This window comes from Acanthopagrus latus, chromosome 3 (assembly GCF_904848185.1).
Source record: "Acanthopagrus latus isolate v.2019 chromosome 3, fAcaLat1.1, whole genome shotgun sequence".
Lineage (NCBI taxonomy): Eukaryota > Metazoa > Chordata > Actinopteri > Spariformes > Sparidae > Acanthopagrus > Acanthopagrus latus.
Genome location: NC_051041.1, coordinates 10,369,903 through 10,397,557, shown reverse-complemented (window position 1 = coordinate 10,397,557; position 27,655 = coordinate 10,369,903). Strand labels below are relative to the sequence as shown.

The following is a 27,655-nucleotide window of genomic DNA, read 5'->3' as shown; positions in this document are numbered from 1 at the left end:
CCGTGTCACACATTAGGCATCTGCGTAACTTAAGTCTGGCTAACTGTTCAGTGGTTGTTAGCAGTGCTTGATCAGGCATGTGTGAGCTGACTAATCAGAAGAGACAGGGTATTTGGGAGGTGGGGCTTAAAGAGAGAAAACAGAGGGGGTTATGAGAAATATGAATTTAGCACATTTTTGCCTGCTTAATCAATAATTCAAGTTCTAGTCTAGTCATTTTCTGTTATTACTTAGTCAATTAATCACTAATCTCCGTAAATATATGAACAGTGCGGCAGAAAATTACTCTACAGTAGTGGTTTGAGAAGTTTATAAGCAAACTGTAATACTCTGACACTGTGGAAACATATCAGTGTGTGTGCTTTTTTTTGTGCAGCTTAAAGCGAAAGTCAGTGTTCATATGTTTCAATAAACCTATATATTTGAATGTATGACTGAGTCCAGTTCTTTTTATCTGTGTGTACACCTGCTCTGCATCACCACTGAGGGCTCCAGCGATGCTAAGTGGTGCAACCATCCAGGGGACCGCTTGACATTTTCCACCTTGACGGGCCCTCGGGGTGGAGCTGGAGCCTAACACATCAATATCTGAATTACTCCGAACCCTTCTCCAGCCCTTCTCTTCCGTCATCCCTCTCTCTTTCCCAAATTCCTTTTGCTGCGGTGGGGCTGTGCATGGACACACATGAACCCAAGCTCAAACAGAAGACAGACAGACACACACACACACACACACACACACACACATACACACACACATTTGGGGTGCTGATGGCCGTGCGCTACCTGTCAAAAAGAACTGATCAGCTGCACTCCAAGGACTGTGTGTGTGTGCATGTGTGTGTGTAATCGATGTCTCATCTTTGTTCTATTTGCGCCAGACAGCACCATGTATGATAACCCCCATGTTATCAGAGAGAGAGGGAGAGAGAAATGGTTTCTTAGGGAATATCACCCGAAGCCCTTTATGTCGAGCTTTTACATGCTGGGCTTCAAACAGCCTTCCATCCACAGAGAAAAACAGCGGCAACACAAAAAAGGTATCCTATCGGGCCTGTCACTTTATCTGATGCTTTAATTGGACTTTTTTTTTTTTAAAAAAAAGGGGGTCTTTTCACAGTCAGCTCTAACAACAGGTTTGAAATCCGGCACCGGGATCTGCTCTCACGCCTCCAAATGCAGCGTGCTAAAGCTACCGACGAGGCCAGAATCCTGAGCGACATTTGAGTCAATTGCTCCCTTTATGCTACTTTACTGTATCTCTGAAACCTGCAGTGTTTTTCTCACTAACATGATTGTGAGTGAACATTAAGGCTGTCCAGTATACCACTTTATTTTTTTCCCCTGAAAATATGAAACTTCCAACAGCGAGTGTTGGGGGGGGTGGCTATTAGTGTAATCATAAGTCTAATGAGATATGGAGCAGAAGGTGAGACATCATGCCCCCGTCTATTCCTCAAGTCTCAAAAGTGTTGAGCAGTTTGCGAGGGTCGAGCTCACGTCAGTGCACACGGAACAGAAATGCTCTCTCTGGAGGTTTTTGGGTGCGCCATAGAGGAGCACCATTTCTCGCCTTTAATCAGTCTTCTGCCTCTTTTCTGGTGCAGCTGACACACCGTCTCCTGAAAAAGGCATTCGATAACAGATTTGGATGTTGGTCACCATGGCAATGATATAACCGTCAACGCATTCGACACCATGTCCCCGATCTTGATGAATTTTCCCATCTCAAATGGTTATTTTTAAGCCCACGAGAGAAGATCAAATAGCTTTCTTTTATCCCTTGAGCAAATCAAATGGATCACAAAATGTCAAAAAACACACTAAATATGGTCTAATATGTGACATAAATGGACTACAAGTTGTTCTGTTATGTAGGAGTGTCAAATGTGTGTGCTGATGTACTGTAAATTAGTTTACATACATGACTCACCAGTGATGATTACTAGGGCTAGGGATAAAACATCTGAAAAACCCTGAAAAGCATGGAAACACTGGCTGTTTGCATTACTCAAGGGAGGTAAAAAAGAAAAAAGAACCTGTCTAAGATTTATTAAATTCAAAAAGCCAATAACAAAAATCCTTGTAACAGAAGCGGCGGTTGGAGAGAACTACAAAGCAGACTTTTTCATTTTCAGTGAGAAATGGAACTGGGTCAGTCAAGGACGAGGAATCTCAATTTTTCTCAATGTCTATCTTTTCTTCCCTATACCACCCCTGCAGAAGGCAATCTGTCTGAGAAAAAAAAAAAAAAAAAAGACACGGAGAAGGGGAGAGAGAGCAGGAGGGACAGTGGAAGAAAACGAACGTGAACAAATCACTGCTAGTGAGTGAGATTTTGCACTAACGGCTTCATATTATCCACTGTACCCACACTCACACATCATTCATGCGGATACAGCCTGAGGGCCTGACTTATTCTCCTCACACTCCTACACACACACTCTCATAATGAGACACACATTTGCACACTCTCTAAAGACGGACACAGCTGGCAAACACCAACACCTTCAAAGCCATAGTTAGCACCTATTCATTACAGAGAGAGGGAAGAATGGAGAGAGGGACGAGACACAGGTAGACAAGGTTAGAGAGAGAGAGAGAGAGAGAGAGAGAGAGAGAGAGAGAGAGAGAGAGAGACGAGGAGATGGGTATACAGCTTCGACTTCCTTTACTTTTTTTCCCTTTCGGGTTTAACTTTCATTATTTTATCTCCGGCTATATCTTTTTTCCCCATCTCCTCGCAGCGAGAAAACAAATATAAAACAATAGAGACGCCACAGGTTGGAGAGGGCGTAAACAGCTTGGGAGTGGAAGGGGGAGATACCGATCGTTTCCTACAGAAACACAACACAGAGGGATGAGGTAATATCAAACACAGAACGCCCCCCCCCCCCGAATATGTTTTATACCGCGGATGAAATAAATAAAAAATAAATAAATAAATAAAACACAGCCGGGCCCTGCTGGAGTGTGTGTCCACTCCTTCTGGTGTCAGGAGTGAAGCAGAACAGCGATGACGGAGAGAGACAGAGAGAGAGACAGAGAGAGATGAAAACACATCTTACATCACCCTAGCTCCTCTGTTTTTGTTGTCGTCTCTATCCACACAGTAAGTGCAATCTTGTGAACACGGGGAATTAGTTTTTCTTTTTAAACATGTGTGCAGGGAGCCACAGCTTGTTGCTCCCTCTAGTGGTTCTGAACTTCCCTTAGAGATGTCACAGATGAAGAGTCGCCTCCTCCCACACACACACAGATCAGCACATTAAACGAGGCGACGTGGGGGCAAATTTCCTCGACTTTCAAAAATGCGCACCGGGACATTATATCAAAGTGACTTTCCCTGATTTTTTTTTTTTTTTTTTTTTGCTGTGTTAGAGAATATATGTGATTTCACAGCTTTGAAGGTGACAAATCTAAATTGAGATTAACTGCTCACGTTCGGAACAATGTCACTGATGAATGCGCGATACAGTTTTTTAAAGGTAATACATCACTGAGGGATTATTTCCTGGCAGAGGCTTTACGTTTCTTCCTACAGCTGTCAGGTGATTGACAGTAAGCAGAGCTGGGCGTTGTGAAAAGACGAGAGAAAAAAGAAAAAAGAAAAAAAAAAAAAACTTGGCTGAAACCGAAACACAACCACATCTTAAGGCTTTGTGTGTTGGACTATTAGTCATTGCAGACTTTCATAATGAACATGAATGCAGGCGGCAGAAAGGTTTCTTCTGAAAGTCTGCTGTGGGCGGATCTCATCGAGTGTGATATGAAGAAGTGGGTTTGATATCAGACCTTCTTAAATCAGGTCAACTCAGGTGAAGACGGAGACTCACAATGGCACAGCGGCACATGTAAGCGCACAGCCGATTCTGAAGGACACTTGGATTTAACCCCAGCAAAGACTACAATATATCCCCTCATGAGGCTATCCTACACCATTAAACATGTCCTAACACTCTATTAGTTTGTCTCCAAATGAAGATCTGCTTACCTAAGTCGTGATTAATAGAACAATGTGTGGTTAAGGCTTAAAAGGAGACGGTCCGTCTTCTCTCCGGGGTACGAGGAGGACGATAAACTTGAGGCGAGCTGGAATGTAACCTTGGTTGCCTCGGAGACGGCTCCACCTTATTGGCTCAGCTGTTATCACAACTGTCCTTCCTTTCAGGCTGTGAATGAACTATCACTAAAAGGGGGGGGGTTACCCTGCTCCTGGAGATGCATCTGACCCTAAGAGTGCCCTCAGGAGCCTCTGAAGGAGCCTCTGAGTAACACTATCTCTGAAGTAAATAAGGGAAGGGACATACACTGTGAAATCCCGTCCTGTTAAGAGTATTTACTGACATGAATACTGCTGATAACTCTGCTCTGTAGCTTAGTGTTTAGCCACGCTGCTCATGCCCCTGCAACTGACCCATTATGCTCAGCCTCTGATCGGCGGGTCGTGTCTTCACTACAGCAGGTTAAGAATGCCAGTCCTTCAGTGGTTGTCCACATCCACAAGTGAAATAAAGTGTTTTAAACAGGTGCACACTTCTAAATGGATTATATATGTTTTCTGTCATTCATGCAGTGACAAGCATTTAGCTGCAGCACAGGATTTGGTCTAAACGCAGCCTAAAGATTAGCTAACAGGAGAGCTTTGAATCACAGAGGTCTCAATTCAGAGATTTGTCAGCAATTCACTTAAAACAGTGACATCATTCTCTTGAATGTGTTTGAGTAGAAGATGCTGAGTACTCTGAGCACCACCTGGCATTTACACTTGACAGCTGCCAGACAACATAGAGCATAGATGCGTATGTTTTCTATGTATAACATGACTCTTGGTATGGCCTTCTATGAACTTCTTACTTTTTCTCAAAACTCAGAATATCAAACTGTGGTCGCGGCTCGAGGCTAACTCTTTACTTTTTACAGTGGTCGCTGGTTGGTCTCTTCATTTTGGTGCACCAGCACATAATTTAGTTGCACCCAATAATACATTTAATTTGACAGGCAACAAGAAATGGTGGTCACCTCAGCCGTTTAAATCATAAACTGCTACATTTCAGGCACACTGGTGTGACCAATGAAAATTATCTAGCTGCCACGAAAATATCATCTGTCATCTATCAGAGCGTTCCAGCGATGAAGATGTACGTATTCTTTAGGTTTGTTTGGCCAAATCGCTGAAATTCGTGAACTACAGCTGAGCAAAATTACCAGCGACAGTTGCCGTTACAGCTCGTGAAGTCAAGACCGCAACTGAGCTGACAGCCATGTAACTGGCATACAAGTTATAATCAAAGTAGTGTTGATGGTTAATTTGCTGGCAAACTACATGTACCCTCCCGACTGCAAATCACAGCCAGTTATCTTTAAATCCACCAACACAGATGAGCAAACAGAGCAGGAGCTGGACACCCTGGACACAGATGAGGTAATAAGCCTGTAAATATATAATAGAACAGATCACACTGTTTACTCATAGGGCATATGCACGTGTGAATAGAATGTGTGTGTTTGTGTGTGTGTGTGTGTGTGTGTGTGTGTCCATGTGTTGGCTCTCCATCAGCACGGTAATAAAGTGTTAGGACGAAGACAGGAAGCAACGCATGTGCACTAACCAGCCGACCCTCCCCGTACACACACACACACACACACTCACACCCACACAGTGAGCAACAATGTTATGACAATAACTCTGAGTTTTACAGTCCACTGTAGCTGCACATCTGGATAACATCAGGACACACAGGCACAGATAAAGACACACACACACATACACACAAGCAGAGTAAGCGAGAAGTGCAGAGATGATGTCGAAGGAGAGAGACGGGCCAAAAGAGAGAGCACACACTCACACATTGCCAAGAAAAAGGCAAAAAATCTTGTTTTCCTCCCTCTCTCTCTCTCTCTCTCCACCTCTCTCCGTCTTCCTCTCTCTCCTCTTTCTATCTATTTCCTCCTCATTCTCCCACTCTCTCATTCTTCCCTCTGTTCTCTCTGTCTCTTCTCTAATCCTATACGACAGAGACACAGAACACAAATCTCCCTGTTGGCAGAGGAAGAACAGTGTGTTTCTACTGAGAGGGAGAGAGGGAGGGAGGGAGACGAAAAGAGAGTGAGAGGGTGAGAGAGAGACAGAGATTGACTGTTGAACACCAGTTGAAGTGATTTATGAGGTTGGAATCTGTGCTGGAACATATGTAGACACTCCTCGTCTTTCGTTCGCTCTTACCAGCATGCGCGCGCACGCACACTCACACACACACACACACACACACACACACACACACACACACGAACGCGCACAGATCACACTCTTTAGCCGAGTGTGTCGAGCAAAGCTGCAGGTTGTTAGTCGGGTGTACAGTAGACAGATACACATTGTGCACTCACACACTGCATCGTCTGTAACCTACAGCCATGACACTGTACTGCACGCAAACCACACACACACACACACATGCGCACGCACACACACACACTCATGAAGGATACTGGCAGGCTAGGCTGTTACATTCAGCTCCTCCGGGGAGCCACATTTCTAAATCTTTTGAGCTGCGATCCAGAAAACGTTTGTAGAAAAGCATCCAACCTAAAATTATCTTAATGAGAAAAATCAACCAAGACAAAAGGAATACCGCAAAACCCTCCTCTGACAATCAAACAGCAAACACGCCCAACCCAATTCTTTCGGGGGTTTAATGTTTGTTTTTACTTTGATCATCACTGTGTTTTTGAGATATTTTGTGACATTACTCAAGGACCACACTGACTTCAACACTCGTGCAAAGTTTCTAGTCGAGTTGGACAAATTTGCGGGTAGTTTTATGCTCATCGTGCCGTTTTTGAAATGAAAAATATCGCCTATTAGACACGCAGTTTGTGTTATAGCTTCTGAACTACATACAGCAGAATATGAACATACAGCCAAAGTAAATCAGACAACGCTGAAACATTTTGGATCACACAATCATGTTCTGATTACCAAACTATATGACTTTGAATTGTACGTAATGCATGTCTCAACTCCTAAAATAACACAATGCACATTTTTGGAATTAAATCTCTGCAAGATGACAGTACATTTTTTGCTTCCTATTAAATCTCAGTTACAGCCTGACTCACACTGAAGAGGAAGGTGCAATGAAAAACATCCCAATACTCGCAAGCTGGAATTAACCTACACCAAATATTTATGAACCGACAACAATGACCTTTGGAGGCTCCGCTGCAAAGCACAAGAAAATCCCTGAATATTAAATTAGAGGATGTCCTTCAGCCAAATGTATGCACTTGACAGCTGTTTAAAATAAATCAGACCATAGGTGGGAAAGCACTGAAGTACTCATACTAAGTAAGTACTTTGTATGTGTGGACGAGCACCTATTATGATCATTAGCTGAAGCCCAAAAAGGTAATCTGCCACAGTTTAAATTAAAGCAATATTGTGTAACATTTTCACCTGAACATAACAGCTTTAGGATCATGTTGTTCAGTGTCTTGTGATAGGGTGAATGGTGTCTCTGTCTCAGCCAATCTGGCCTCCATCACTATGTAGCTTCTGTGGGAGGCTAGGATCACAGCGTCACACATAACATTGTTGATGTAATGAATTTTGTTTGTAGTTGGCGCCTACATTATGTTTGACAGACTGTTACAGACCTTGGATTCGTTTTTATGACAGTGCTGTGGCACTCAGCAACTGTAGGGGGTGCCAAGTGGCACAAAATATACATTTCTACATAATGTTGCCTTCATTTTCAAGTCAGTTATCTACATAGACAATTTCTTTCTTCTGGTTTCTCAACTCTGCATCTTTTCTCTTTGTGAAAGATCAAATATCTTTAGTGTTCGAGCTGTTGGCTGTAGAGCTGCAGCAATGAGTCAGTTCATTGATTAGCTGACTGACAGAAGATTTACTGACAATTTTGAAAAGTGATTTATTGTTAAAGTACATTTTCAAGCCAAAATTGCAAATATTTGATGGGTCCAAGCTCTCAAATGTAAATGTGCTGCTTTTCTTATAAATTAATTGCTTTGGGGTTTTGGACCTTTTGGACGTGCAAAACAAGATTAATACGAATTATTTGTTTGTATCCACACGGTTGAATGCAATTTTTTTAAGTCTCCGCAGATAAAAGTGTCAGGAGGAAGAGAAAAGATTTAGACGATAGATTGAACTTGATAAAATTGTGACAGTTTTTTGCACACAGCAACCGTTTTCTGATGTTTATCAACCAAACAGTTTCTCAAGAAAATATTCACATTAACTGATGACAAAAACAACCTTCAGTGCAGCCTCAGATGGTTAGTTAAAAAACAGCAAATTGAGGACGACGCATTGGGCTGTCTGAAAGTTAAGTTTTGTAGAAAAAAATCATTGGCTGATTGATCAAAAAATAGCCAATAAACCTATCAATAACAAACATAATCATCATCCAAATTGCAAAAATACCATCTTTATGCATCTGATCTCTTGGAAAACGGTCAAGTAACTAATTTGAATAACAGAAAACAGAAAAATATCCGGGGGCAATATTGAAAAAGCTTTCACAATAAGAAGATATTGATAGGAAAAAGAGAGAGCGAGGACATGAGGCATCTCACACAGATGGAAAAATTGACTTTTAAAACAAAAAGAGGATGAATGACAGAGATCAACAAACACAAGGAACCATGTCTGTGGTGTGCTGATGCGTAAGAATAAGCTGATTCTGTCTCTTTTCCTTCCCTTTCTCTACCTCCTGATCAGTCTCTCTCCCTCGTTCCCATAGTAATCATTCAAACCTGATTGCTCTGATCCCTCTATTCTATTTGTCATTAAATACAAGGCGCACACACACACAGACAACCACGCACATAACCACGCATGGACACACATACACACCGGGAGACAGAAACAAATGCCATTTAATCAAATTGTATAAATAAATAAAAGGTTTTTTATTTCCCATAAGTCCATCTGGTCGCCTGCTTCTCATCACACACACACATAGACACACAGCCTTCATCTGGTGGTCAATAAAGCTCACACACACACACACACACACACACACACACAGACTTGCACACCTACACACACGCACAAATACCCACACTCTAACTAAAAGGCACGGATGACCACACACATTGGGCCGGTGAATCTAAATGTAGATGAGTTCAGTCTGCTAGAACGACTGGCGGCAAGAAGAAACCTTTATCAAGTAAATCTATTTGTTTTCTGCTATTTGACTCAGTGTGTTCGACCATAATATCAATCGGTTTAACAAAATGTTATCGACATGTGTGTTTCGTTTTAATTTCAGCGCTCTCTGCAGCTTAGTTACAAACGTGACTTCAGTTCCAATCCAGTGCTTGGGTACCACGCTAGTGTCAAGTTGCAGAGAATAAAAATGGAACTAAACTCAGGGTACCGCGTAAACACACGCCAGAAAGAAAGTGCTTCATACGTTCATTTGCTGATTCGTTTTTGATGGATTATACCTTTCAAGCACGTAGCCGTCTCTGTTATTCCTTTCTTTCCTTCCTCGTTGAGAGCAGTTCGGGATAATTTGAATTCTGATGCAACGCAGAGTGCAGAGAGTAAAATATGTGTACGTGTAAGTCTGTGTATGTTGAAGTCACCTGTAGTTTTGTGTTTTTTCTACTGGATTAAACCCATATTGGTGGTTAACCGAAAGCAGACATGGTGCTGCTGTTCTTTTTCAGACCTCCTCTACAGTTACAATTCAGGCATGAATCAGCTTCTAACCCCTCTGATTGAATAGTTCCAGGTACTATGGTGCCATGGGAACTAAACTCAGTCTATGTAATGACAGCACTGTGTCCTTGCTGTTTTGTGTGCATACATGCTGCTGCTGATACATCTCAAATAGGGCAATATGGGTTGATATGTTGGCATAAGACAGTTTTGACTGAGCCGATCGCGAAAGAACCACAAGCAATGCTTAGAAACGATTCAGAATTTATCTAGAGAATTACTTTTGCCTGAAAACAATAAACCATAGTCACACGTTGGCCATTTTCCCCTAAGGGTAGGAGATTTGAGTGCCAGGCTGCATTCTGGCATGTTGCTATCATTTCCCCAATTTCTGATTTGTCAGGAACTGGAAAGACAAACTGATAACCCATAAGCTTCCATTAGACAACAGCTAATGTTAACATTCAACCATGTCCTAGCTCATGTTAACATCTTGGACATATGTATTTAAACCTGGAAGTGAAACACACGTGCATGTAATTAAATGTTTGCAAGGAAGTGGTTAAATACTAATGTTAGCTAATGGGTCATCAAATCAAATATGTTGTTTTAACTTATAATATGGCCTGCAGCCCTTCTTGCGCAATGATAATACCTTATGTTTGTATGATTTACAACTTGGAACACAGTAGCATTCCAGCTTCCCACCCGGAATGTGACATCAGAGGAAAATGGCCACTGTGTGAATATGGTCCATTGATCAGAAACGAAAAACCCTGTAGCTAATGTTAGCATTAGACCACTTCCTGGTTAACACTGCGGTTTAATCAGGCCTACATCCAGTGTATGTCGCTTCCAGGCTTAAACTAATGTGTCCAAGATGTGCGTCAACACTTCAGAACTAACTGACATTCTGTGTGAATATGAGTCTATGGAACCACTGACGGATGAACATTTCCTGTCAGACTGTCAAACTGCTTTACTCCACATAGAACCCCATGTCATCTATCTTTAAAAAGAACCAGAAAAAGGTATCATGTTAGGATGACAATGTGGATTTCTTGGGATAATCTGTATTCTGAATATTACTGTGTTTGACATTCTAAAGGTTTGATTAGCACCAAAGGGAGAAATTCTGTCAATCCCTGTCTCCTAAACACACATCTACACACAGATTCGCACACATACAAACTCCTCCCTCCTACCCTTCACCCCCCTCCATCCCCCCCTCTGAATGAATCGTTCCTTGTCTCTGAACTGATGGAGCGATAAAGTTGGTTTAAACAGCCGTAGACACACCGGCACACACTGCCGAGGCAGGAACATGTGTTTTACATCAAGAGCTCCCAGCTATACAAGAGCTAATGTTACCATCTGTATGCGTGTGTGTGTGTGTGTGTGTGTGTGTGTGTGTGTGTGTGTGTGTGTGTGTGTGTGTGTGTGTGTGTATGTGTGTGTGTGTCAGAACAGGAGTGCAACATGTCTTTGCAATCTCCTATCAGCTTTTAATCTCCATTCAGCAGAGAGGGGGACACAGAAAGGGAGAGAGAGAGAGAGAGAGAGAGAGAGAGAGAGAGAGAGAGAGAGAGAGAGAGAGAGAGAGAGAGAGAGAGAGAGACACAGTGTGAGAAAGAGATAACCACTCGGGGGGGGGGGGGGGGGGACACACGCAAAATTATCCTGTATCTCTCCATCCTCCCATTATTCATTTTGTTTTGCAGGGCTCTGTTGCTTTTTCCCCGCCTGAGGCAGACGAGGGCAGAGCAAGCAGGAGTTGTCTACTTTGGTTTATGTGTGTGTGTGTGTGATTTAATTTTTATTGTCTGAATACTGTGGGAGTTGACGAATTTCATTTTGGCCTCTTAAGTTACTTAAGAGAGCTGCGTTGCAGGCAGTCATGTCAACATTCATTCCTCACTTAGAGCATGCTAGGGACTCAACAGGTATTATTTAACTTGGAACGGCTGACTTGCCGAGTTTGTTTAGACCTTCCACGGTATTGTTGCTGTCCAATTTGCAACCCAGTGGCCTCTGTGACATACATGTTTGTTTTATAGTTGCCTTAAAGTGTTTTTCATCCAAGAAAAATAGCACATGGGCGCTGGAATAACATGCAAACGTGGAACTCCTTTTTATCATTTCATGACTTCATCATCCTAGTTTAGCGAGTCAAATCTAATCCTTTGTCCAATAACTTTTTTATCTAATCACTTTTAAATTCATGAGACACCAATCTAACAATCACACAAACACAGAGAACTTTTAAATAGATTCAGAACTGCCCAATAACAGAGAATCCCTGGTAGTCTTTCTCTTGCATTTGGCCTCAAAACTTGATCACTACTCACTGCTCAGACCAGAGAATGTGATTTGTACCTGATTATGGAGCAGCTACAATATTGGTTTCAACTTCAGTCTAACAGGTGTGAATTGCTGCTCGGCTTAATGATGTTTAAACAAATTGGTAGAACTAAAGAGGGTATTTGGGGAACTCAGTGACAAAGATGCACAAATTTATACCTCAAGTCCTCAAGGCATGAGCCACTTTATATGCTTCAGTAGATGACTGATGCACATACACTGAACTTGTTGAGCATCGTTTCAAAAGTCAAATACCAATATTTGTGAAAGTCAAATGGCAAAGTAAGTTGATGTCAATGCTGTTAAAACTGTATGATGCTGTCTCTTAAAGTGCCCATAAAGTTAGTGTTTTTCTCACATATTTCTGCCCAATATCTCAATTATAAGCCATGCAATGGCCAAAAAAGTTGTTCTGTAGGTATTTTAATGGTATTTTAGCATTTGCAACTTCCTGGAAAACAACACAAAATGTTGATGACTAGTCCTGCACTCGAGGGCATGTACTAATTGATCGCTAATCATTTTGATGATGTTGCATTGGATGTTTAAACAAAAGGAAATCCGCCAGAGCTGAGTGTCTCTGAGGAAGGGCCTCATGCAGTACTAAAGTAATAAAGTGATTGCTTCCTGGTGCTAAATGTAGTCGCTGTTAGCTAGTTAGTGGTCCTAATTGCTGACTCAGTCCCAAGGTGCCAGGAACCTACAAACCAACAAACCAATCTTAGTACTGCTTAACATTTCGTCAAAGTGGCCTTTGTCTACTTGGAGGTTGTACTGTTCATCCAAGTCCAGCTGTGTTTACTGGGAGCTGTCGGTCTGAGTAGAGTTGATTTGGTGGACCGAATCGATGTAGGTCATAAAGCACATTTAGTGCTATTGGTTACTGTAAATGCCAATCAATACCAGCAATAAGTCCCTCTCTGACTGCCTGTTTTTACAGGAACCATGTAACTATGCAGTGGCAAATAGCAATCCAGTGGCCATTTCATGGGTACTTTAAATACTTTTCTGTGACAGAGAGGTTTTAATCTGCATCCGTTTGGCACTGTACTTTTTGATGTAAAGTTGATACTGAACATAAAATGACTGTTAGGCTACAAACAAGAGAAATTGTGGCCTCATTGACGTTGTTTTGATCAACAGACTCAACTGACATAAACTGAAGGACATTTAATCTGACACTCTACCATTTAGTAACAATCAGTCACAGGAAGACTTGAAATGCTGCATTATACATGACACTTTCTTTTTTTTCTCACTATGACATTTCAAAACAGGCGAAAAAGAAACTTTAGAATATAGATTTATAGTGTAGACTGTCTAGAAAAACACAACAGACCACACACACACACACACACACACACACACACATACACACACCACAGTCAGAACGAGAGACAGATAGCAATCTCCAGCTCGAGCGTAGCTTGGTAGATAGCAGGCTAACACAGAAAAAAAGCACAGCAGACAGGATACATGTTGATGTTGCAACGCATCCTGTGACCAGCGCTGTGTGACTTTGGGTAGAATCTGAATGGAGCCATCACTATCTTAACGTTGCAGGTCGTGCATGTTCACAGAAACACAGAATAGACACTGGTACCTAGTGACAGTAGATTTGTTGTAGAGCACAGAGATGGAAAAAGGCTGGTAAGACAGCTCTGTCTGTCTCTGTCTACACTAGACTTAGAAGAGTCTTTAAATATCATGTAGTCTAAAGTCAGGAAAACATTACACATCAGAACAGTATCTATCTCTGGAGGCTCTGGAGGCAGATGTTAGTTACTGCTTACTGTTGCTTACTGCAGAAACACTGATTCTGAACACTGGCCAAGTCTGTGTGTATGTGTGTGTTTGTGCGTGCATGCACACACTTTCAGACCTTATTAGGTTGTACTTGTGGTGATGCTTAACCCCACTCAGAGCTTGGCAGCTGCTCCCTTCCCTCTCTGTGTGCCTTTATTTCTCTTTACTCGTTCTCCCCGAGTCTTCTCTCTCATCCTTATGTCTTTGTCATCTCTCCCTGCTCCTACTGTCTCTCGGACTCCTACTCTTGTCTCTTTGGTGCTTTTTTTCCTCTCTCTATCCCTCTCTCTCTTCCTTTCTCTACTCTACTGCTTACTGTCTCGGTGGTCTTGAGGTAATGTTACACTTGTTTCCTGGTTGATCTGCAAATAGGGGACTTTACATAATGGTGATCTTTCACATATGTTCATCTGTTTGCGAGTTGTGCGTGTGTGTTTGCAAGCTTCGCGCTTACTCATATATGTGTGGTTGCATTGTAACTTTTTTAAACTAAGGCTGGCAGCACTGTGGGTGTTGTTTTCATGATTTGGTCCCCTGTTCTCTTTCTACATATCGTGCACTGATCTCGCACCACATCACCCATCGGAAAATGATAGAGGGGTTAGAGGAAAAACCCAGTTTTACATTTCTGGCCACTTCAATCGAGTTCTCATCAGAGAAATCGCTGCAAAAAATCCATGGCAAGAAGAGTGATTCTGCAACAGTTTAGATTAATTTCACTGCTTTATCTAAGAAGGTAAAACTGAAAGTTGCGGCACAACTTCAGCATGTAAGGTAGGTCAAAGTTAAACGACAGGGTCTGCAAACCTTGAGGGATATCTAATGCAACATTGTGTAGAAAATTACATTTGTGCGATTTGGGGCCCGCCACAGTTTCTAAGTGTAGTATATACAAATCCCCAGGCTGTAACAATTTGTCAGACGTCATAAGTGGCTGAGACAGAGACACCATTCACCCTATCACAAGACACTGTACCATCAAAATTACATTGAAGTTGTTGTACTGAGGTTAAAAACGTACATAATCACCGACGGTTTGAGTAATAACTACTGGGTTTTGGCTAACTAGGGGCTTTATTTAAAGTTTGTAGGATTGTTTGTTGACTCTTTTTCTTGACGTGTTTGCTTGTTTCGTTTAATAATGCTACTCTATGATCTCAGGAATGAATCTGATCAGCTGTTGCAGAATTACAGTGTTGCTGCTGACAGAAATGGCGCTCGAACCAATGAAAATAAGATCTAACTTTGACAAACTGCAATTATCCTTTAAGATCCAGCAGACAGATAGGAGAGAAATTCCACCATTACCCTCCAATATTTCTGTCAGTCGCCTATTTACTGTCAGCGTGGTCCACAAGCCTCTTGGCAGCGTCGCACATTGACGCTGCGACTCTCAGGTCTGTGGCTTTGACTGAGAGGGAGAAAGTTGTTCTTAATCAGTGAGCTGTGTTAGATCAAAGGGAGCAACATGGATCCACTTTCAGAGAGGATTTTCTCTTTAAAATGGCTTTGGCTATATCAGCGACCTGGACCCAAAATGCAGAAAATAAATGTAGGGCTGGAAGTGGATGCTATCAGACTTGGCATGAATAACAGAGGAATATCCTGTTGCAGTTGGACGGACAGATCGCGGTTCCAACATTTCTGAGAAGAGAGGAGATAACAGTGTCGTAATGGTGTTGATCTGGTGCGAGTGGACACGCAGGGCCAGTTGCTATGTTTTCTTCTCATGGGAAACAAACGCAGAGTTCAGACGCTGTGCGAGTGAATGCATGCATGCGTGTGTGTGTGTGTGTGTGTGTGTGTGTGTGTGTGTGTGTGTGTGTGTGTGTGTGTGTGTGTGTGTGTGTGTGTGTGTGTGTGTGTGTGAGATCTCCTTTTGTAAGTTATATCCACTTGTAGAATGTTTACGCAGCATAACTCATTAGGACAACTAGAAAACAAAATGCTCAAGGACATGTGAGATTACCGGTAGCTCAGAGTGACACACACGTATATACACATACACATACACACACATACACACACACACACACACACAAATACACACATAAGGACATGCATGCACACACCCATTGTTAGGCTGCACCTGGTCTATAAAGGAACAGGATAGATGGGACTAGGGGACCTGACTGTGTGATTGTTTGTGTCAGAGCTTGTGTGTATGCATGTGTGTGTGTGTGTGTGTGTGTGTGTATGTGCATGTGTGTTTGTGTCCAAACATCTGCAGCAGTGACGCACCTTCAGCTAACAGCCCAAGTAACATTACACGCGCTTTTATGAATAACACAATATTACACCGATACTGGGCACAGATAGTACTCTCTTACCACGATCTGTCTTCTTCATCTCTGTCAGTAAAACAAGAATGAAAAGTGTGCGTGTGAGCCACAAACACACACATACGAAACAGATTTCCAAGTCAAACACTCTAAATATGGCGCGACAGAAGCAAGATCTTAACAAATGTGAGATAGCGTCAACATCATCCCAGGCTCAGCTAAGACTGACTGACCTTCCAGGCGAACCAACTACTCTCATTTAAATGATAAACCCTTCAAAGAAAAATGATTGAGAGAGATTTACATTTATTGTTTACTGCAATCATTGACCTGCGTCAACGTTTTGCAATGTAGCGATATTTCTCTTGGTATTGCACTGATGTCAGAAACTCTAATATCATGATATGTTTGCATCTATACTATAGATGTAATGGAGAAGCTGTGGCAATGGATTTCATACAATGCAACTTGAGCACACTCAGCCTCTCTATGGCTCTCATCAAAACGCCTCAGCCGTAAAGAGAGAACAAAAACAAGACTCTTACAGCACAACTGGACTGTTATGTCTTTAGCTTGATCCACTGAGCTACGCGGGACCCACAGAAACACAATACGAGTCGATATACACTCCGAGAGTGAACGTGTCTTGAGCGGTTGAAGCTGTGCTGAGTTGTGTCGGATCCCGTTGTGTTGTACAGCCAGATATGGAGGGAAAGAGGGGGAAAGAGAACAAAAGAGAAAAGAGTCTTAAGGGAAATCGGGTATACAAGATGCATCATGCCAGTGGAGCAGAATTCATAAACACACTTGTGCGCGCGCGCACAAACACACACACACCCTGGTGGAGAATTCCTAATGAGTGAAGACCTCACAGGGGACACGGAGGGGGGAGACAGGCAGAGAGAGAGGGAGGAGTTGAGAGGGAGACAGACAGAAGAAGAAGAAGAGAGAGAAAACTGATATACTCCTCGAGCTTTGACCCTCAGATTAAGTATGCATGACACTGTGATTGCGTGTTAAGTTTGACGGTGGATGTGCGTTTCCACTGAGAGGAGTTAAAAGTAAAAAAATCTCCAATCTACATTCCATTCACACAGACACGCACACACACACACACACACACACACACACACACACACACACACAGGGATGGCAGAGTGTGCTGCACACGCACGTGTCCAGAGCCATATTGCTACCTTGCCAAGAGGTCCTTGGATCGCCAAGGTTGCCATGGCATTGCTCTCTCACAAACACACACTCTCTCTCTCTTTCTCTCTCTCTCTCTCTCTCTCTCTCAACCCCTCTCACACACGCACACACCAAAGTAAGGTGTGACTAGATGTTCTAAAGTGAAGTGGATTAAAGTGTCAAAATGACTGGTCGAGCCAATGTGCGTGCGTGCGTGTTTGCGCGCATATACTGTATGTGTGTTTGAGAACGTGTGTGTGGCCCAAGTGTGTGTGTGTGTATGCCTATGTGACATGAATGTGAATACGTGTGCTGCACTTTTTAGATTCTTTACCAAACTGGTTCTGGTTGCTGTGAGGGAGGTGTGCTGCTGCGAAGATGAGTCCCATCATTCACAGACACTCCAACTCTGGCCAGAATGCGAGGCACGCTCAAGATGCGTCACGAGGGAGGAGAGATGGCAGTGGCTAAAATGTGGGTGGGAGCGCAGATTGGTTTATCTGAGCTTCTTATTGCTCATTGTTTTTGTTGTTGCGGTTTGGCAGGTGATCTAAGAAGGTCACATGACATGACAAAATGCTACTCGATGCTACAAGGCATATCCTTCCACTAGAGGAAGAGGATGAAGGTTTTTTGAGCTTTTAAGGAGTAAATTCAAACTTTTCCAGACTCAAAAACCTTTATCATCACATTTAAACAATACAGAATGACAGCGTTCGTGAAAAATAAGGTACAGATTGTATGTTCTGATCATTATTATTTCATGACATTTGTCACTCAACTGCAGTTAAAGAGCCTTGCAATGTTTGCAATGTTTTTAATTTATGCTTTGGCTTCAGTCGCCCCTGTGGTAACCAGACTCTATCCTCCAGCCACAAAAAGGTGGATTCACATTATACATCGAAAATATGACCAAGAGCCCAGATGAAATGAAAGGAAAGTAGGGCCGCACGGTTAATAATAGTGCATCATCAAAATCGCAAGAAGCTGCAATTTATTAAAAAAAAAAAAAAAAAAAAAGGTAAAATTTGTGACACAATGGACTATAATAAAATACTGTGTTGCAGATACAAATCAAATGTATCTGTTTGGTACAGACCCCCACAAAGGTCATATGAAAGTTTTAAATAATCAATTATGACGATGGGGTTGTTAGATTTGAATAATTAGCAATTGTGTTGATGAAAAAACAGATCACGAAGAAAATCAACCATTTTTCAAGAGGTATCTTTAAACTCAAGCATATCGTAACATTACCTTGAAAAAATTACCTTCAAGACTTTGTATGATCCCTGCTCTACCAAAACATATATAGGAGAGGAAAATGAAAAGATATGTGTTAAACATCGGTGGTTGTTCTTCATTCATTCCTACTTAGCATGACATTTTATATTCTATGGCCCTGATACACTGATTGATAAAAACAGGAAAAAGCCAATTATAGTCTACTTTCGGTCATTTGCTGTAAGCAGTTTTACATTACAACCATTTTGTCAAGCCTCTTCTCTCCCGTTTGTCAAATTACATCAGTCACTATTACCGAGGCAAAAAGTCCTGATTGTGTGAAAGAACCTCAGATTAAAAGAAGAGACGAGGAAAGGGAGACGGGCCAAGAGAGCCAGGAGACAGAGGGGAGGGGAAGGCAGGCAGGGCTTTCAAATTAACTATTGGTCAGGGGTCAGATGGACATTTAATCTAACCAATCAGCTTCCTAATTACACAAGCGCTGCCAGAACGGGGCACCCAATACATTTCTGATGTGTGTGTGTGTGCCTGTGTGTGTAGCTGGCTAGCGTTGCGTGTAGAGGTCTTGTTGTAGCAGAATGATCATCTGGCCCCAATATTGGTTCCATGTGTGAACACACACGCATATGCACGCCTGCATGCACACACATATGCACATGCGCGCACACACACACGCAGCCTGTGGTGAATTGCTCCCACCTTACACAAAAAAGAGGGAGAGAGAGAGACAAAGAGAAACATGCAGTGGATGTGAAAGCCATGGCAGAAAAAAAAAAAAAAAAAGAAATATAAAAAGAACAAACATATGCACACATGCACACACATGCACACACACACACTTCCAGTAGTGTGTGGGTAAGCTGATTGTAACAGTAATTGATGTAAACGTCTAAATTACAGCTAGGAGCTAAAATAACCACTGTGTTTTACCGTTGCCATGTCGACATGATGAAAAACACCTGGTTGGTTCACTGGCGGGGAGGGTGGAACATGTGTGTCATGGGCGCCCAGCTCAACCAATGAAAAGGCCATGTGTGTGAGCGGCATGTGTCTGAACCAGTGAAAGGCTGAGCCGAAATGGAAGACATTTAAATAGATCGGCATGTTAGGCTCAGCTCGAACTAATTATATCATTCTTCATGATATTATGAGAGCGACCGCTGCATCATTCACAAAAAGTAAAGGCGGCTGGTTCCGTCTTTTTGTGCAAATGCATTTCGGATCAACATTCTTGTGTAATCACGCTTAATCTCAAGGTTGGTGGTGGATGTATCCGAATACTTTAAATGGTTTTTCCTACTTGGGTGCCAGATCAGTGCGGTGTGGCATAAATAGAACGATTCACCGAGCGCCAATAAAAGTTTGGACAATCGCAGGAAAGTGTCTATTCTACTCCTCTGATCCCAGAAGGAGTTACTCCTCGTCTCTCCTCCTAATGAAGGTTAACTGCAGGGTCAGCTACCTAGCAGCAGCCCTGGAGCAAATGGGGATTCTTTGCTCAAGGACACTACAGCTGGGAAGAGTTTGTCAAGGCAGAGGGGACTGAGCCTGCGCTTTCAGCCGAGGGACATGTGACTAATCACTACGCCACCCTACTGCCAAAAAACTAACCACACTGGCAAATCCTGAGATTTTAACGTCAATTTAGTGTACTTTTCTATGACTGATGACCGACTTTACACTCTCAGAAGTGGTTTTGATGTGGTACAAAGTCATGTTTGCCGAGCAGGTTGACAAGGAACATTTGACTTGTCATGTTTTTTTTTTTTGTTTTGGTTTTTTTTTCCAACCCGAGTCAGAATCAATCAATCAGACAAATTCAAAGCCCACTCGAAAGGAGGATTAACATCCAAACATGGAGCCAAGCTATAGTCGAGCAAATAAGCTACTTGTTGATTAGCGTGAGCCAAAAACGCCAAGCTGTCACCTTGTTTCTATGTGCGTCGTCAGCTGTGATGTGTGTGTGTGTGTGTGTGTGCGGATTACCCAAAATGGGTCTGAATGTGGTTAAAATGGTGTAATTTGTTTTTCAAGCCAAATGTAATATTCCTCGCAGACAATGAGGCTGCTGTGGACTGTCACACAGCGTTAAGCCACATGCGGGTCATAGCTGTGACACACACGCGCACACATGCTTATCCGGCCAGTTTCCACAGACAGACACACAAACACGCGCGGGTCAAAATTACAGCAAACAGGTCGTCTGATTATGTTTCTGTTACACTAAACACAGCCTGGATTTTATGCACCAGGCACATTACCACACACACACACACTATATTTCTTTCCAGCATGGCTGTGTTTATTTGAGTCTGTGTCCTGATGGGAAATGTGACTGCTGCACAAACAAACTGAGCAGCCCAGAACAGACAACTCTGTCTGAGTGGGGGGGGGGAGAGTGGGAGTGCAGTTTGATGAATATCAGTGGGTCTTCCCTTTTTCCGACGCTCACAAACAGATATGCACACACACACAAACCGTGCCGCAGCAGCTAGAAAGAATAAAGGCAGCACTCTGCTCGTTTTCCATAAGGCCGGTACATGAGATGCTAACAGGTTAAGCGGAGCATTCCCATCTTTATAAGGACGTCTGTAGCAAACGCAGCTTTTCGCAACTTCTGCATTGATGATTAATGACTGCTGTTCATAGCTGGCACTGAAGGACTTACTGGCATATCCAGCTTACCGGCAACTTTTATTGTCTCCCAAGGCGAAATCTACCACGTCAGCAAACAGAGAAGTAAAGCAACCAAGGTCTCTCAGCGATGACTAGAAAGAGTCGAGATAATGTTCCACTGTGCACTGTCAGCTGGGAGGTTGTCTGAAAAGGTCCATTCAATATCAGCATATAACAATCAGAGACACTTCTGCAATGAAAAATAAACTTTTCAGTGCTCTGTGACACTTTTTACATCAGTTTAGAACATATATTTGACATTCCTCTACAAACAGTTTTTGGTTATTATAGGCTGAATTGCATGACAATAGCAACATATCTGTGCTAACATCAGCCGATCAGTGAGGTCTACAAGTCGAATTCTCGCCAGAGGTTGATCAGCTCTTTCTTCTCACAGGAACACATTTTCCAGCCTTTAAAATAACATCTCTTCATTGCAATATTTTGTCAAGGGATCTTCATGTAAAAATAACAAAGGAATATGCTTAAAGGGGAAAATGTAAAAACACACAGTCCTACTAGAAAGTACTTTAAAGGCGTACTATGCAGTTTTAGAAAAGAAACTCAGAATGTATTAGTTGATCATATATAATATTAATGTGGCAACAATACAAACTCTTCTCGGAGGAACAAAAGGTCCCAAGAACTCTGTTTATATTTGGTGGACCCTGCCACCTCTCTAGCTTCAAACAGAGTTCAGCAGTATGAAATTGTGTTGTAATTCAGGTCAGCTTGTTTATCTAGTTTATTCAGTCATGAAAATAAACAGAGTTTAGTGGTTTAGGCATAGTAGAAATCAGTCAATCAAGATCCTCAAAACTAAAAGTGTCTGTTTTTTTGTGAGATTATAGCGGGAGTGCAAAGGACCAAGAAATAAAAAGACAACATTCAGATAAAACAGCACGACAGCTGAGGCCCACAATTCACAAGTTAAATCGCTCAAGTTTTTTTTTTCCTTTATCAGGCACACAAATACAATGACACACACACACACACACACACACACACACACACACACACACACACACACAGACTGGAGCATAAGCTCCATAATTTCCTGTAGCGGATATAAAGCGATGTTAAATTATCAGCACGGAAAATAAGTTCAATTCATGCTTTAATTTCCTCACAAAACACACACACATTCGCTCTCACACAATCGCGCACAGACAGAATGCAAATGCAGCCACGCATCGCACATAATTAAGCACGCAGGCAGTGGAGAGTGCGCACAGATGCACATGTACACCAACACGGAAGAATCTACCCAAAGAAAGAGGGAAGAAGGGAAATAGAATGCAAAGTAATGACAGCTTTATGGAAATACAGCTGTGTGTGTGTGTGTGTGTGTGTGTGTGTGTGTGTGTGTGTGTGCATGCGCGTCTTTTAAACATAATTAGCTCCGTCGGGCAGAAATGTAAACGAGAAAAACTTTAATGAAACTCTTCTCTGATCTGCTGAAAGCACACATTCCCGTTTATCTCTCTCGGCCCGTCTCTATTTTCTCCGTCTGTCTCTCGACTCAAATGGAATTGAATGTCACGCATGGGACTTTTATAAAACCCTGGAGGTTTACGTTTCAGTATTGCATTATGACCACATAAGATGAACACAATTATGTTGTGTTCGTAAGGTCGCATCCACCGTCTTTTTTTCTCCCTCTGCGTGCATCCATTTATCTCCTCCTCTCTGCCGTCCTTGAGATGGAATTCCCTTTGAAAAAAAACCAGTCTGGAATGTATTAGACGGACTAAATTTTCGGGTCGATTCACATGTGTTTGGGTACGTTCACATGCGTTCACATATGTTTGGCTCAGAGGTGGACCTCTCTCAGCCCTACTTAACTCAGAGAAACCACCATTACTCAAAGTATGTCCAATTCCATTTATGAACTAAAATGTCAAGCAGGCTTTTAGTTGAATTTCATCTCTGAACCCTCATACACAGTCTATCTTTGCCTCGCGCAGTCAGTCAAAACTTACTGAGAATAAGATTTCAGACTGAGCAAATGTCTTCAGTGCAATAAATCACTATGAAAACAAAGCCAATAGTGGAGCAATGTCTCAACACTGCACAGCAATTATAGATCAGTCCTTTTCAAAAGAAAATATTCTCCCCTCACTACAAAGCAAGAAGCCTCCAATACCAGAATACCAAGAATTGTGTGCGTGAGTGGCTGTTTGTGTTTGCGTGTGTGTGTGTGTGCACGCGCAAACGCCTGAATGCGTGGTGTGTATCGATCCCCTGTGTATCAGGTGAGTTGTCCTTTGAGGAAAAAAAGAAGGGAAATGAAAGAAAAAGAGTGTAAAGAGAAGAGGGACAGATCGATGCGGGGGGGGGGGGGAGAGAACACAAAGAATAAGTCTGGACGAAGGGAAACACACATACACACACACAACGTAGAGAAATCATGCACACGCATGCAATAGCTCGGATGGAATGTGACAGAATAGTTGTTTCTGCTTTTGTCTTCTTATAATCCTTCACATCCCTTTCGCTAACTCCCTCTCTCCCTTCAACCCCTCCCTCCTTCCTCTCCTCCCTCTCTCTATCGCTCTCTCACTTGCCATTTACAAAGAGTCAATTTGTGTTTCGGGCCGATTTCACCTTTTTATAATTCAGACTCTGCCCTGTTGCGTCAAAGGGTGCATTTAAATCGAACTAAACGTGTGCGTGTGTGCGCTAAGTTATTTCAGATGATCCTTTGCATTAGCGCCCCTCCCTTACCCAGCCCAGTGATGAGTCAACCTAAGCCTGTGTGAATGTGCGCGCGTGCGTGGCAGTGTGTGTTGGACTTGTCGGTGCATGCCATGGAAACTGAGAATAAATATTGTGTAGGGAGAGGAGGGAGAACGATAGCAGCAGAGGCCATATCTCACGAAGCTAATAAGTCATGTTGGTGTTTCTCCTCTAATAAATTGTTGGTCTCTTCCGCCTCTTACTTCCTCTTCTCCTCCATTATTTTAAAGCAGCTGTAAGCATTGTTGCAGCGTTTTGGCTAGCTTCCTGTCCGTTTTTTGCAGTTACCAATCCCCTTCCCTTTTTACATCACCACATGAAGGCGCAGCGGTAATCGGCAGACTTGGCAGCTAAACAGGAGGATCCCGCTCTCTGCACAAGCACGAGCAGACGGGACCGCCCGATTTATGGAGTTACTCTGTCCTGATTGGATAAAGCAGGCAGGGATACCAGAACATTTCTTTTCTCTTTCACTTAACTTTAGCACAGATCCAAAAGTTTTCAAAGATACCAAATATTTTTATGTGAATCGGGGGGGAAAAGTCCGATTAAATTGTATGGCGCAAACATTGTTTGGTAACTTTCACTTCAGGCAAACAGCTCGAATAGCTCGAATAGCACTGTCAGAGGATGTGGGATGAGATGTTTTTGTTGTTTTTTGTTTTAAAAGGGATAGTTTAACAGTTTGAAAACATGCTCCCTTGCTTCCTGCCCAGTTAGAGTCAGGACTAATAGCTCTTCTCAGAAAAAAGAAAGGAAGCTCAGCAGCAGCTATCCTGACTCTGTTCTAATTAACACATTTATAAAGCTACCTCATTCACATTGTACAGCTAATCTGTTACATCTGTACACAAAAAGGAAAGTAAAAAAAATACAATCTGAGACCTTAGAAGGAGCTGAATTTTGATTACTTCTTCCTCCTCGAGGCAAACAAATGGGAAAACTGCACGTGAAGGGGTTAATTTTTTACTTTTATCTCCATCGGACTCTCTCCGTCTTCCGCTATTCATCTCAGTTTTTTTCCCCCTTTCTCTCTCGTGCATGTTCTCTCTCACTCAGTCTCACTCTCTCACAGACATACGCTGCCCCACCCACGATAATGAGCAAACCTCTCGCTGCCCCACCCTGCCCAGTCTGCCAAGTTACTGCCAACACCTCACACACACACACACACACACACACACAGACACACACACACAGGACAGACCAACCTACAACTTGGACAAAGAAGCCATACACTCAACACTGATATGTATGTGCGTACACACACACCACGAACACCACTGTCACACTCAATAATACCAGTTACACAGACCCATGTCAGTGCCCTGACACTACACACCCACACACACACACACGCACACACAGTTCAGTCTATTCTGAACTAATGTGATCATAGCCAATAAGCTCTGCGGTGCTGGCAAACCATAGTCTGTTCCTGCCAGTCCATGACATCACTGTGAAGTGAAAAGCATTGTGGGCCACAAAGTGGGATGAGGGAGCTGACTGACAGGTGGTAACCATGGGAACTTTCAGTTTGCCTCTCCGTTGCCATAGCAACAGGCAAGTTTCTCAGTGTTGCGAGTTAAAATTTAATTTAGAAAAGAGATGAATGCAACTTATGGGAAAGGAAATTATGTCATGGAAGCACACACACACACACACACACACACACACACACAAACAAAAACTCACACAGATATGCACACACTCGTGCACACGTTTCTGGCCAACGTGAATCTGCATAAGTGCTCTAAATGACGGAAGAATTACAGATTTCATTGTCACCGCTCTCTGCATGAGGTCTAATCCTCAAATGTGGTTCAAAGGAAAGGAAGATACGGGCGTATTAATAGAAGCACTATGACGCCTATTGCTCTCAGCAGGTCAGATCTGCTTACAGAGATCTAGATACAGAGGTCTTCATTCTTAGACTCAGAGGCTAAAATCAGGATGTGAGAGAGGAAATGAGGAAAAATTAGGCTCAAAAACAGAAACGAGCTGAATGTGAAGCAGCGGGGTTCACGTGTTCCACCTTACCCGTAGAAGGGATTGGGACTCCTCTTTTGTGGCTCCTCCTTTCGTCTCCTGTCCTCCTCCGCCTCCACTACCTCCTCCACCACCTCCTCCTCCTCCTCCTCCTCCTCCTGTATACTGCTGAGGGGCCATCTGGACTTGTTTCTCCCCTCCGCCTCCACCTGCAGCAGCTCCTCCCGGCCTCCCTCCGCCGTAGAGCTTGGCGTCTCCCAAAAACGACTTGGTATCTCCCAAAAACGACTTGGTGTCTCCCAGGTAAACCATGCTAGGTGAGGCCACGCCTCTTTTCTGCTGCGAGGCCTCGTGATTGGCTGAAACAAACGACAGTGAGAGGGGGGAGGGGAAAAGAGAAGGGCTCCCACCTCCTGTTCCTCTTTCAACCCCTCTCTCGGGTCCCATTCGCTCCTTGGGCACCCAGAGTAAACCATGGGCCTGCTCACCTCCTCTTTCGCCCAGTCCTCTGGTCTCCCCAAGGACCCAGCCTTTCTCACGCTCTCTCTCTTTCTCCTCACCTCCCTCACTTTTTACCACCCCTCCTGCCTCTTCTCTGCCTCCCTCTGCCAGCCGTCCCTCGGGTGGTGCGAGGGAGTAGAGGAGGCGAAGATCCCCCTTGCTTTCTTCCTTGATGGCTAAGGTGGAGGGAGCTGAGCAGCCATTGGCCGAGAGTGTTAACGAAGGCGTCAGCGAGGTGGTCAGTGAGGTGGGTAAGGAGGTCGTTGTCAGTGAGCTCAACGAGGGGGAGGATTCGTGACAGTGGGCCGAGTTAAAATGGTCGAGGAGGGCGGACGAATCAGGAGCCGTGAAGTCACAGCGTCGGCAACGGCAACATGCATGGACACGCCTGCAAGGAGAGGAAAAAAGCCATGAATGACTTATCCACAAATGAAAAACATCAATAAGAATAATTAAATGATATATTATGATATATATATATATATATATATATATATATATATATATATATATATATATATATATATATATATATATATGAAAAAGTACAAAGGAGCCGGAAAAATTTACTTTTTTTTATTTTGGAAATGGTCGGCAATGAAATGACATTATAAAACCGCTTAAACATATACATAAAAAGACTTATTTCAGGTCTGTCGACGACGCCAACGTGACCTCCTGAAAAAACGATTTGCTCATTAGAGGTGATCGTCAATGAGAGAGTGAGTCACACTGAAGTCAGAACAGTAAAACTAACGAGACTGAGCAGAAGTATTACGACTTAAGTACCTGGTTTTGTTTTCATTTCTAATAGCTTTTATTGGGCCGCGTATGAGATGGGGAAAAAGTGGCTACATTGATCACATTTCCAAAAAGAAAAACTCCACTGCCTGAATGACTAAATTGAAAGTGCATTTCCTCAAAACACTCAGGTAAAGTTTCACCCAGCCCGTTGCCAATAAGTGACTCAGTATTCCACTGAATCACTGTGAATTAGGACCAAACTGTGAGGAATGTAAATGAATCTGAATGACATGAAATGTATCAGCCATCAACAAACCACCTTCATTTCCTGCTGGCAAAGCCCTGAACGACCGCCAATATATACGGTACACAGCATCGGGTTTTTCCGGGCTCAGAGGACCGTTTTGGTGCTTCTTGTGCGGGCCAGCGA

General features: G+C 42.9%; 1 protein-coding gene across 6 annotated transcripts in view; it reads right to left on the bottom strand.

The window, feature by feature from the left end:
* The window catches only part of trps1 (trichorhinophalangeal syndrome I), a 123,772-nt gene that overhangs the window by 27,014 nt on the left and 69,103 nt on the right, over positions 1 to 27,655 (bottom strand). For all 6 annotated transcript variants that reach the window (XM_037093421.1, XM_037093427.1, XM_037093423.1 and 3 more), the window contains exon 9: positions 26,032 to 26,869. In XM_037093421.1, the coding sequence (XP_036949316.1) occupies positions 26,032 to 26,869 (838 nt within the window). The remainder of the gene's footprint in view (positions 1 to 26,031; positions 26,870 to 27,655) is intronic.